This window comes from Rhagoletis zephyria, unplaced genomic scaffold (assembly GCF_001687245.7).
Source record: "Rhagoletis zephyria isolate East Lansing unplaced genomic scaffold, Rhagoletis_zephyria_1.1 Rzeph_scaffold_01874, whole genome shotgun sequence".
Classification (NCBI taxonomy): Eukaryota; Metazoa; Arthropoda; class Insecta; order Diptera; family Tephritidae; genus Rhagoletis; species Rhagoletis zephyria.
This window is the reverse complement of record NW_016158958.1, coordinates 42,875-56,746: the sequence shown is the minus strand read 5'-3', so window position 1 is coordinate 56,746 and position 13,872 is coordinate 42,875. Positions and strand designations below refer to the sequence as shown.

At 37.4% G+C, this 13,872-nt stretch overlaps 1 protein-coding gene across 1 annotated transcript in view; it reads left to right on the top strand.

Annotated features, from left to right (window-relative positions):
- Cad89D (cadherin 89D) overlaps positions 1 to 13,872 on the top strand; it is a 37,750-nt gene that overhangs the window by 8,482 nt on the left and 15,396 nt on the right. Inside the window, exons 2-9 of the mRNA XM_017619476.1 lie at positions 1,387 to 1,703; positions 1,763 to 2,218; positions 2,971 to 3,224; positions 3,300 to 3,936; positions 3,995 to 4,318; positions 4,386 to 4,552; positions 4,617 to 7,745; positions 7,815 to 7,883. Coding sequence (XP_017474965.1) covers positions 1,387 to 1,703; positions 1,763 to 2,218; positions 2,971 to 3,224; positions 3,300 to 3,936; positions 3,995 to 4,318; positions 4,386 to 4,552; positions 4,617 to 7,745; positions 7,815 to 7,883 — 5,353 coding nt within the window. The remainder of the gene's footprint in view (positions 1 to 1,386; positions 1,704 to 1,762; positions 2,219 to 2,970; positions 3,225 to 3,299; positions 3,937 to 3,994; positions 4,319 to 4,385; positions 4,553 to 4,616; positions 7,746 to 7,814; positions 7,884 to 13,872) is intronic.

The window sequence follows — 13,872 nt, the reverse complement described above, 5'->3', positions numbered from 1 at the left end:
ATAGATTAACTTAAATAAAAACCACAATTGAAAGAGAAAAAACAATAGTACATAGTAGTAAAAACAAAAACCATGACAGCTCTAAAAATTTCATCAGCAGTATGTACCAACGTGCTGCTGCTGAAGCTACAGCTACAAACAGGCTCACATACAGTTTGCATGTAGTAGCCATGCCATAAAGAAAATTTTAGTTAATTATGTCATGAGGGTGGGAAAAAATATTAAAGTGCTGCACATTCACATTGTACCCACTGTGCAGTTTCTGTTGCTGCACTTGCACCGCGCGTTGCCGAGGTTGGCATTGTTTCGGAAGGAGTAAAGTAAACAGGTACGCACGCGTATGTTGCAAGCCAAAGCAATAACAATAGCAGTACTAACAACAAGCAAATAAGAGTGAAAAAATGTAGAAGAAAATTTACAGCCAGCAAACGTTTGTGCGAAAAAAGTGGGCGCAAAAATGAAAATGGCTATGTGCAACCACACGCCAGTCAATCAGGTGTATACATATGTATGTATTGTACAATTCCTAAAGCCCCTTTAGATCAACTTCACTTACCGTCCGCTTAGTCCCACCCAAGCGGCTGATTGGTATTGTGCATATATACATATGTATGTATAAGGCGGATTTGGGAAGATGTAGGTATGTATACTATAAAATTCCCACTGAAAACAAAATTGGAAAAAAACAAAAAAAAACACTAAAGAAAGTTTTTTATCGTTGATGCCATTGCTGCAATATCTGCAACTGTTGACACGTTGCAGTGCCGTGGAACATATTGATATATTCATTGTGGAGGTGTTGCAAGGTTTTCGCACGAGCCACAATTTTAATGAATTTAATGTGAATTTTTAGTTTGAAAAATCTGATCGACTTGGTAGACATATGTATGTAGCTGTCACATATTGCTTACGCACAAATTTTAATATATGTATGTATGTGTACACACTGTTCATATCATTCAGTTTCTGGCTGTATCTTACGCATATCAGGAACAATCTGAAGTTCGAGATTGCCCCCTATAAGCTTGCACACATGTAAATGATTTACAATAAGTAATATGGGATATTTTCATATATTAGCTCATTTCTACACGCGCCCAGGCAGGATCCGGTAATTAGAGAGTAGAAAACGGTAAATTAAAAATCCAGTACTGTCTCTATTATAAGACCTTGAACGATTTATGGTCAATATGTTAGAATCGTCTGGGTGTTTTCATAACTCTGAATTAGTCAATGAAATTGCTTGAGAATACGTCCGGGCAGCAAACGAATGATAATGTTCTTCTTTAAATTTGCTATTATATGATCGCATGCATTCTATATAGTACGCCTATAGATGTGCAGAATATCTATTGATTTAAAATTTTTGTTTTATTCTGTGCGCAGCTACTCCAGGATGCGCTTTTCACATGTACGATGGCGTTTCCGCCGAAAGTGAGGGAGTGCGTTTTATACGCTTGCGAGAGGATGCTGAAATTGGTAAAGAAATACTCCTACTGCGTGCCTACCCCCGCTCTATCATAGCGCTAAGGAGTGTCGATAACTCCGGTGATCATAAGTATTTTGGATTAACGGAATTAAACACCACCACAGTACGCATTACGCTTACACGCTCCATTGAAGATCTTGTAGATCGCGATGTGCCGCGGAATTTGCTGAAATTTCGTGTGGTGTGTGCGGGCAAAAATGAAAAGCTTGAAGAGGTAATTGGGTGAATAAAACTTCTGGTACTAATAATATAATTAAATATAATAAATTGTAGGGCAGTTACCTATCGATCACGGTTTATATTGAAGATGTCAATGACAATGCGCCGGAATTTCTAAACACTCCCTATATTGTGGACGTGGATGAGAATACGCCACCTGGCACAATCGTCTTTGAAGGCATACAAGCATTCGATCGTGACAAACCGAATACACCCAACTCGGAGGTGCACTTCAGCATGTCTACGGTGCCAGAGCAGCTCTCCGCCGATGGTAGTCCATACTTTTCGCTTAAAAGTCCACATCGCGCTCTGCTAATACTAAAGAAGGAGCTGGATTTCGATAATGGCATACGACTGTTTAAGCTGCCGCTTTTTGCCTGGGATCGTGGCACTCCAGCCAATCAAGTCAACACGACGATAACTATTAACGTGCGGGATGTGGATGATTTGCCACCAAAATTTACCGAGGGCGTGTATCGTACCAAGATCAATGAATTCTATCCTATGACGGTGAGTATATATGTATGTACATTTACCTGCACTAGGGTGGAGCGGAAACAAGTTTCATTATGAAGTTCTAGTAGCGGGGTATCGTTACATTTGGACGTCAATAGAATACCGCTACATTTTTGTGAAATACGTAAATATTTTCTGCCTCCCATTTTTAAGGAAATTGATTTAAATTCTAAACAAATCATTTCTAGAAAAATTATGTTTACGTAAGCTGTTGTGTAAGCCATTAAATTTTAGAACAATAAAATGCAAGTTTGAAGTAGCTAAGACTTGCCCTTGGTATATTTTTTTTTTTTTGTCGAAGGCCATGCTCATTTTCTGCATATAAAACATTCTTGGACATACTTTGTGTGGAACAAAATACGTAATGCCATTAAAAAAAATCAAAATTAAAAAACCAGCGGTATTTTGTGGCCACTCTAAACTTGCACTCTGTTATACAAAATTTAATGGCCTACCAAACTGCATACATAATTACATTATTTGTGTAGAACTTAAAATCGAATCTGAAAACTTCAATCAGAAATGGGAGGCAAAAAATATTAACCGATTTCAAAATTAATTAAGGGGTATTATATTGGCGTCCTCAGGCAACGATCCCGCGAAATTAGAACTTCGTAACGCAAAATTTTTTGTTTCCGCTCCACCCTAATGTACAAATATGTATATCAGACACAATTTTAAAGAGCTGGAATTGTATACTTATTTGTTTCCGTTTCTCATATCATCTTTGATCTGTACCATTTTAGAGTATACCCATCCGCTTACCACTCTACTTCTCTCCCCCGATCATGGCGTTTGACCAGGATTCGCTGAATGCTACACTGGTGTATGAGATCATTTCCGGTAATGAGCGTAAACTATTCCGCGTCAACCCGAACAATGGCATCTTATACCTTCAAAAGGAGGTTGACTTGGAGGAAGAAAGTTTACCGGGTAACACTTTCGTTCTACAAGTCGAAGCGCGTCAACGAGAAAATCCTTTGAAAAAAGCTGTTGCTAGGTATTCCAATGAATGCAGTTACATATGTATAGCAGCTTAAAATTTATTTGTATTAATTAATTTTGTGTTCAATAGAATCGAAGTGGAAATACTTGATCTTAATGATAATGTGCCCGAATTCGAAGCTGACTTCTACAACATTTCGATTGTCGAAAATCTACCTACCGGGTTTAGTGTGCTTCAAGTAAATGCCATCGACCGCGATCAAGGCGAAAATGCTGAGTTCTTGTATCAGCTTACCGAAGAGCCGGAAGTCGCAGATGCTTTTCGCATTGATGCCAGAACCGGTTGGATTACGGTGAACGATGATCGACTGCTTGATCGCGAGCAACGCAAGTCACTGCATCTAATGGTTGAGGCAATCGAACGTAATCCGCCGTATATAACAGACGCTACCCTGCGGAAACCTGGCCCAAGTAGAGTCAAAGTGGACATTACCTTATTAGATACAAATGACAATACGCCGAAGTTCGAGCATGGCAATTTGTATGAGTTCAAAGTACCCATTACTGCCGCAGTGGGCTACTTAGTGGGACAAGTTGTTGCGCTGGATCCTGATGAGGGGCCCAACGGCATGCTGTTGTATGAGCTTCAGCGACCGAAGGGGAGCGGCTATATACCTTTTCGATTGGATACGAAAAATGGCACAATTTACGTCAATGGGCCTTTAAGACGTGGGCGCATAGCTGTGTTTGTGGAAGCGAGTGACCAGGTAGGAAACAAAAACACATTACCATCACATTCCATATGAAAACTGTTTTTGTCTTTAGCCTACGAATCCATCGGAGCGACGTTTTTCTTTGGCCGTCATCACGATAGAGGTCTATGCAACGATCGATGATCAAGTTATTGATTTTGTGGGCGCGCCATATGAGTTTTGGGTAGGCTCCAATGCGCCTCTAGGCACTTCGGTGGGTCAGGTGCGCACAACTCTTATCTATGAGGGGGAAGATGAAATCATGTACGATCTGTTGCACACATACTCCGAGGGTGTTCCCTTTGCGATCGAAGAGCGTTCAGGCATTATAACTGTGATACGGGAATTGTCAGAATTTACGCGAAAGGTGTATCTCTTCGAAGCGGTGGCCAATTATGTGGGTGAATGCCATACTGCATCAATTATTAAGCATTATTAATCTCTTGTTATACACATGCTTTCAGCTCTTTGCCAATTCTACACAAACACTCATTATGTCGAGAAGTTCGCCACCCGTAACTGTTACACCAACGCAGGCAGATATGACCGACGAAGGCGTGCTTATAACCAATGTCACCATTCATGTGGTAATGAAACCCGAGCAAAAAGTTCCATTGCGGCCGGTTATTGAGTAAGTTTAACCTTACCCCTTGGGGGAGTTTAATAATTTAATTGTATCTTTATTATCGCCGCAGAGAAATCAACATGAATGTCATCCACTTCCATATCGAGGAGAATCTAGTTGGTGGCATCATTGGCCAGCTACTCTACAAGAATGGCATCAATGTACTGAATAATGAATTGGGCACTTACCGTACGCTACAATCTACGAGCAATGTGACTATGGGAAGTCGGTTTCGTAGTCGCAGCCGCAGTCGAAACTCCGCGAATGTTTCGCGCATGCGCTCACCTCGACGTCTACTGGGTGACTCGAATATAAAATTGCGATATATTATCGCTAACCAGCAGGAGGTGGTTAACAAAATCAGCATCACCGAAGACGGCACATTGCTCACGCTGACCGGTCTTGATCGCGAGGAAAAGGATCAGTACGATCTTACAGTGATTGTTGAGTACACAACGGGCTTGGTCAGTGGCGCCGGCATATACCAAGTGACCGTTAAAGTCGACGATGTCAACGATAATGCACCCAAATTCAATAGTTTATCCTATGTCGGTCTGATTAACGAAAATAGCGCCAGCGATACAGAGATTTCGGTTAATCAACCAATTCACATTGACGATGCTGATTTGGGGAAGAACGCTGAGTTTCGTGTAATACTGCAGGGCGACTACAGCGATCAGTTCTCCATTGACTTCTACAATGTTAGCCATGAAGCACAAAATAGAAGTCGTCATGCACCGCAAACACCGGCCACTTTCAGTGTCTTCAACTTAACTGATCAGTGGAATGAGGAATTCAAATTCGTGGAAATGCAAAATATGCTCATGCAATCCAATTTAAAGTTGGCGAGCGGTCCATATTTTCGTGTCAGCTACACTGGCAAACGTCCACTCGATCGCGAGAAAGATCAAATTTATAAACTGAAGCTTATTGCCATCGACACTGGTGGCTTATCTACCTATTCACATCTGAACATACTTGTGGCCGACGTGAATGACAATGCACCCATTTTCGAACGCATCTCCGTATTCAAGGAGTCAAAGGTGGAGATCCGTGAATATACGACCGATATGGAAATTTATTTTGTGGACAACTCTGCCGTTCAAACGATGGACGCGATACAATCAGCCATGATTGTACCACCTTATCATATACCAGGCTCCCCCCGTCTCAGTTCGGAGTTTGCTTTCAACAACAATTATACGGATATACGCCAACAGCGTGGTCGACGTTCGCGCAAGCGCCTGGGTCGCGGGGCCGGACAAAAGCCAATAATGAAGTGTCCATTATTTGCCATATATGAAAACACGCCCATTACCACAAAAGTGTTGCAGATCATGGCGAGTGACGAGGACTATGGCAGTAATGCGGTGGTACATTATGAATTGACCGTCGAACATGTGGAACGTCCTATAATAGGCACACAATTTCCAGCGCGCTTATCAGGTGTGAAGCATTTCGCTATTGACAAGCTGAGTGGAGAATTGATGGTCAACTATCCATTGGCGGCCAACTTGGATATGTTACTAAATCTTACCGCCACAGACATCGATGGACTGAAGGACATTACTTGTCTACGTTTTACTGTGGTCGATGTCAATGACCATGCACCGGTTTTCAAAAAGTCGTGGTACAGTTTTGATACCGAAGAAGGTGAATATCAGGACAGTGTCCTGGGTCAAGTGTTGGCAGTAGATTTGGATTACGGCGAGAATGCGAATGTTTCATATAGTCTGAGCGAAGCAGATTTGCCCTTCAAGATCAAAACATTGTCTGGCGTCCTAAAGATCACTGGTATATTGGACCGCGAAGTGCATCCGAAGTATAACTTTCAAGTTATTGCCATCGATAATGCGGAGCCACTTTATCGTATGTCGAGTTCGGTTGATGTTGAAGTTAATGTTATAGATATCAATGACAATAAGCCCGAGTTTATCGGCTACGATGACATTGTAAGTGCGCAAAAGTATATAGCCGATTTGCCAGATCGCACACTAATGCTGCCCATCTACAAGGCTTATTTAGATCGCAGTACCACAGCTGGAATGTTTGTTAAACAAGTAAATGCAATAGATAAAGATTACATTGGCAATGGCAATGGTCTGGTGCTCTATTCCATACTACACCAAGACATACACAATCCCATATTCCAGGTAGATTCGCGAGACGGCACAATAACAACCGTAGCGAGTTTTCGTAGCTACAATGATTATGAACATCTCAATGTAACAGTAGTTGCATCGGATTTAGGCAGTCCAGCACACTCGTCCACTGCCATTGTGCTTATCAATCTGCAAGGACAAGCTGTCACAGAAGCGCCGATAGATGAGGCGGATCTGCACAATGAGCAACGCAACCTTAGCTTATTTCAACACCAGTACCATGAAGTACAAGTACTTGAAAACAACAATGCGCCATTGGAGCTGATAAGAATCAATCTTACTGCTGGTATAAATCCTGAAGTCTTCCGTTGGAGTTTAATTATGGAAGGAGAAGACGAACAAGAATTCGACGCGCAACCACTCTTCGAATTAGATCCGAAAACCATTACACTATACGCTTTAAGGTCTTTCGATCATGAACTGAAAAGCCGATACCAGTTACGTGTGCATGCCGATCGACTAAATCGCGAACCGCGCAACTATGCACGAATATCGTACCCCGTGACAGATGAGCGTGTAAATGGTTTGGATCCAAATGAGTGTCGAATTGTTGTGAATATCCAAGACGATAATGACAATGAGCCTCGCTTTAAGTCCGCTGGTCAAGCCATTATTGCAGTAGTGCCACGCTCGGCTACGTTTGGTTATCCAGTGACAATTGTGAAGGCAATCGACGCAGATGAAGGGGTCAATGCGGAAATACGTTATCGTTTACTAAATGAACCTTCCCGGCTTTTTGGAATTGATGAGCTAACAGGTAAAATACGGCTCGTGGGTACTGTGCCAATGGATGAGCGTGTATACGGGTTCGATGTGAAAGCTACTGATCGTGCCGGTGCGGATGATGGTCGCAGCAGTATTGTAAATGTTTTTGTGTATATCATCGATGAGGCACGGCAAGTACGTATTGTGGTGGCTGGAAAGCCAGTCGAGGTAGAGCGTCGCATCGATGCTCTCATGCAGGCGTTAAGTGAGGCCATACAGATGGATGTACGTGTGCGATTGCTGGAACCGCACGCGGGTGGACTTGAACCGGCGTAAGTGATTTCTTTTAGTAAATAAAATTGTAATAATATTTACAAATGTATATTTTTGAAATATTACAGAACTGACGCCTATATTTATGCAGTGGACTACCGCACAAATGCCATTTTGGAAATGGAGCGACTGCAGGAGTAAGTATTAAATGTCTATGACTAACTGCGGTGGCATGCCGTACCTAAATTTGAGTGATAAATGCTCCGTTTTCTAGTGCCAACGAGTAAGCGTCAAATTGTTAACGTTTTCTCCTTCCTTTCCCTTCCTATTTCACTTTTATGTACTCTTGCTTTCTTCTGTTATCCGCATGCAACCGCAGCATGTAACTCGCTATCGAAAACTACGTACATTTAGATTTGCTTAAACAAAATCTTGTTAAATACCCGCTTCAGAAAAAAAATTGCTTAATTCAGCAGTTCAATTATAAAAGTCCCGGCTAATTAAAAAAACACACCAAGTAAGAAAAAGATGAAAGAGAAGAACATGTTATGTAAGAAACATTGGCAAGGCGGAATTTTAGGACCAAAATATATACAAAGACTGGTTATGCTAAACATTTGAGAAGGAGGAGTTAGACATAGTTCGATTGTCATACATATGTTTTTTTTTTTAAATTAAAATTTTTAAGACGTCAGAGTTTTGTTTAAATCAGTTTTCCAACGATAACCGTTATTGTCTTGTAATGCAAATTTGCCAAATATTTCGCAGTTAAAAGTTATTTCACATATACATACATAAACTCCGAACAATCATACGATGAGATGGTCTAAGAAAGATATCTAAAAAATCAATTTGTTCGAAATTAAAGTATTCCGTTTTATGTAGTCAATTAGTAATTTAAGTAAACAAGCACTGAATTTTATATGTTGGAAAGCATTTTCTATTGTAATATGCAGTGTTGCCAACTCCAATGAACCGAAAATCCCATTCTCCTCTGAAAAACGCCCTGTTTATCCAATTTTTAAATTTGAAAATCCCATTTATGAATATTACATATTAAAAGCTTTTAAAACAGCTTTTAATAACAATATACTGTATATAAAAAGTATTTACGGCAGCCAGCTCCGGTCTGCGGTTTTCACTTTTCTTGCGTTGCACATGGCCTTATGGTTGTCTCTACAGCTATAAACACAGCCGTAATGCGACTATCTTTGATATACAATTTTTTTTTTATCAAGTTAGCAGGCCTGTCTGTGTATTGAAGGTTACAATGCAAAAAATAAAAGATAATTACCCAAAAAGAAAGAAAAATTCATGGACTTTAAAAAAGTGGTTAGTTATTATAAAACTACGTTTATGGAGAAGTTGTCAGCTTATTGGGCGTCCTACCCGTCCCACCAAAATATGTTTTTTTCAACTTAACTTACAAATACGTCAGCTTCCCATTCTTTAAATAAGGTACGTTAAATAAATATTCATATCGAATTAGTAGTATTCATTTTACTCACGAACTATGTGTCCTCGATAGTGACTCCTCTCACCCGTCACAAAATACTGTCCCACCCTTCACTTGCTAGAAGTTTTTTTTTTTTTTAATAATAATGTCATCAAAGCATAAAATGAACCTTAACATTCTATTAGCTACGTTCGAGAAAGCCACTATGCACGAAATGTTTTGATATAGTTTGCCTAAAATTAACAAAGGAATCAGGGTTGCCACTGACGAAAAAAAAATTACCATCCACTTGAGAAAAATCTACCAAATCCGAAAAATATATACCAATAAATTTTAATAGTTATTTAAATAAAAACTATAGTTTTGTTATTTTTTATATATTTTAATTAAAAAATTTTTTTTATTTTTTTTTTTAATTATTGCAATAAGAATTAAAAATGTTTTTAAGGAATTTTTTATTTAACCAATTAACCGAAAGCGGAAGTGATGAAACTAAAGGCAACAACGAAATTTCATAATTTGAAAAACTTAAACTCGAGTTATTATAGACAAATACAGTGACTCAAAAAGGCACTTGGTGATTTTTTTATTATTCGCAATCTTTTTCAAGAACAGTTTTTTGTTTCTTTAACTAAATCCATACAACATTTAGCAAAATTCAAAAAAATTTCGTTCAAATTTCGAATTTTTTACTCTGAATTTTTAGAACAATTTAAGGTATCGAGTTTTAAAGCAAATAATACTTGAGTATAGCTCACAATGTGCTTCCCGTTGATGTGTTTTTGTCGCCAGTCTTTTGTGTTTTTTTTATTTAACAATTTCTATTGATAAACAATTGCGTTGATTTAATTTTTTTGTGAACAGTCATAGTGCGTCATTACATACCTGTAAATTTTTTCCTTATAGGTATTTAAATAATCATTTAAAATATTTAGGCAATCAAAAGCTCCTCGGGATTCCAGTAAAATGAGTTTTGAATGGAGCACGATATGTTCGCCTTATATCGATATACATTTATAGTTACTTATGTAAGTATATAAAAAGTATGCAAAGAAATTTATAATATAAAAATAACTACGAAAAATAAATCGCGAACGAAGAGTACGACAAAAATCTACCAAATGCGAAAAAAATTTACCTTTTTACCAACCCAAATTTTTTCTACCAATTTTGGTAACAATTTACCAAAGTGGCAACCCTGAAAGGAATCCAACAACACAGAGAGGCGGGTGTCGTCGTTGTCTTGGGAATGAAAAGTTTCTGTGTATATTGTGTATATTATATACATAATTAAGTTTTATACTTCACTGAATTCAGATGTTAATAGTTTGGAACCTGCCAAATTAAGGGTTAAAGAGAAATTACATTACATTTTGAGAAAAAACGAGTTTAAATGTCCCACCTGCGGCCACTTGCGGCCGCTGTGGTGTAGTGGTAAGCAGTGCGCGCTTTCACTCCGCAGCGCCTGGGTTCAAACCCTGGTCAAAGCAACATCGCAAAAAAATACCTTGAAATTGCTAGGATATGATTGAATAAAAAAATTATTTACATGATTTGGTGCAGTGTAGAGTAACAATATGGGTATCAATTAAAAGGAAATTCTCTGTAGAATTGAAAAAGAATATTTAATTTTTTGGTGCACAAGGACGAATAAATGTTGAAAATGTCCTTTTAAATCTTTATCCTTGAATGTCCTTGGAAATTTCCAATATTTATTTTTGAGAAAAATATACATATGCCAACTACCACATCCTCGACTTTCGCCCTTCTAACTTTATTAGTTTTAGATAAAAAAAATTGTACACTTCTCTTTATAAGATATTGATAGTTACAATATACACAAATGAAGATACTGGAATCATTATTATGGAAGCAGGTATGCGCTCTAAAAGAGCAAACTAAAATAGTTTAATTGTTTTGTATACAAGGGCATAGCCAGCCTTTCACCTAGGAGGGCAGGAGTTTATATAGAGGGAAAAAATGTTTTTAATACATTTTTTATTGTGTATATAAGTAGAAACTGTAAGTCTTAAGAAAGTATACGTTTTTTGGTATCCTTTAGAACGATACCAATTTGTTTTAAATCGGTTAGTAATTGTTTTGTTCAATTCTTTTTTTTATAAAAAAGTTTAAGTGTTTTTTCTCAAATTTTAATATACACAATGTTATCAAATTTTAAAAAATCGCTTAGTAATTTTTTTTTGTTAAATTCTCTTTTTTTAAGGTATTTTTTCCTTTTAAGTGTTTTTTCTCAAATTATTATATTACGAAGTATCCAAATACTCATATCAGAAGAAATAAGGTTATTTGCGTTTACAACGATATACATTTTTTAAAAGTCGTTTAGTAGTTATTTTGTTTAAAATCTTTTTTTATAAAAAAAGATATTTTTCCCTTATAAAAGTTTTTTCTAAAATTTTTACTTGCGAGGTATACAAATATGCATATCGGAAAGGGGGTTTAAACTCGTTTACAACTGATTATTTTAAATCAGTTCAAAATTTTTTGAAATATAAGCTTTTTAATTTTTCGAAGACTCGACATTTGACCTCCTATATAGCACCAGTAATATATCTTTGCACAAAAAAGTTATATACCATTTAAATAAGAGCAAAATGCGGACTACGTCTATATTTTTAGTTTTTTAGTTATTTACGTATAATACATAATAAAGAATAATTTTTTACCAAAGGTCTTGTTTCCAACTTTGAAGGCCCAAAACGGAGAATTTACTTTTTTGCCTATGACCCAATCTCTTAAAAAAAATTGATTTGGTTCAATACCCAGCACGGTGCTGTACAGTGTAATGATTCCAGTATCTTCATTTATGTATATTGTAACCAGGGCCGTAGCCAGAATTTTTCGGTCGGGTTCTGGCAAAATTTTTTTTTTAGTTTCACTTTTATTTCAACTTGTTTTGAATAAAAGAAAAGTACTGATAAAAATAAAATATTTCACACAAGCAACAAAAAATATAATCGATAATCGCATGAGGCTATTGCTTGAAAATTTGGAAATGCGCTTAGTGGCATTGTGCTACTATGATAGCACGGCCGAGTAATCATAGCCAACTTATGTACAGTAGTCGAACAAATTATAGCCGCACCAAATTTTCACAAGCTTTAAAATATTATTTTTGCTGTTATTTAGTGTTGGTTAGTTTTTTATAGTTCATTCTTTAAAAGCACCCATATAAATAAAAGTTTAAAGGCAGTGTCACACGATTGGGTATTTGCCAAAATTTGGTGCAAATCGTATCCCAATTGTGTGAACACCTAAAATATTTTTCTTCATCCCAATTACGAAAATTAATTTGTTGAAAATTTTCTATAGAGCATCGCTGTAATGTGCCAATCTTTCGACTAAAAACAAAAATACATCCCATTTTTTTTACCAATAGCAAAATATAAAAATGTACAAACCTGTACAAATGCACCAAATGAGTGACACTGCCTTAAAATTTTATGCAATTTAAAAAAGATTCAAAAAATTTTTGTCACAATTATTTAAATTCTGAGTATGCAGTTGTGTAGCCCATTGAATTCTAGTAGAATAAAGTCAAGTTTCAAATGGCTAAATATTTCAGAATCTTTAAAAAGGTTAAAAATTTGGTTGGGGGTCAGAACACAAATTTGGTATGGTTGCCCTTCATTGAAAATGGGCGAACATTAATAACATTATTATGAAATTTTTGGAAAATGGGCATAGCACAGCCCACTAATTATGAAATGCTGTATCTCAGTAGCCGCTTCAGCAATCCCTCCCAAACTAGGTACGAGGCTTGGGTAGGGCCTAGCTAAGAACTCTGTGGAAAATCTTTTAAATCGGGTCATAACCACGCCCACCTGCCATATAACGGTAATTTACAGAAAAACGAAAACTGCCATAAATCAGCTGAGGCTAATTCACTTAAAATCGATGACTGCAATCACCACTTAACGGAAAATAAGTTTATTAGGGGTCTTCATCTAAAGTAATAAAAGGATAAATTGCTTAAATTTATCAGTTTATCAACATTCTTTCATTAACGCACCTTGGTAAATCTGGTGTACAAAAATCTCGTGTCACGGTGTTTGTGGTCGAACTCCTCCTAAACGGCTCTGCCGATCTTTATGAAATTTTTTGTGTATATATAATAGGTCTGAGAATCGGATGTAAAGTATATTTCAAACCGGTAGGCACAGGAGGCGTGGCACCTCTCATACAAACCGAATTTTTCATATTGCATATCTCTGGAAGTGTTCATGGTAGAGTATTCGAACATGGTATGGAGAGATATGAAATCAATCCCATACTCTTAGAGAAAATTGGAGCTATTTGAAAAGTGGGCGTGGCGCCTTTTTCTAGGTTATTTAAGACGGCAATGGAAATATGACTTTTGCCAACCACCAATTCGTAATATTAGAAGATAAATGCGTCACTGCGTGAACGTGTTCGGTTTCACCCGAACTTATACTTCTTTACTTGTTTTATTCTACATAGCATTGCATTTTTTAAATAATTTTTGGAATTAATCATATCTTTGAAATTACAAAATCCTTTAAAATAAATACTGACTACAGACAGAAACAAGTAAGAGCAGCGCTGTCTTCGGCTATGCCGAAGGCTTCATACCTTTCATGAACATCTGCAAATTTTACTTTGACAGATTACTGCTTTTGAATACATCTGCATACATCGATAGAGGAGTTACATACTTATATAAAAAATCGCATCTAAACAATCAGAGG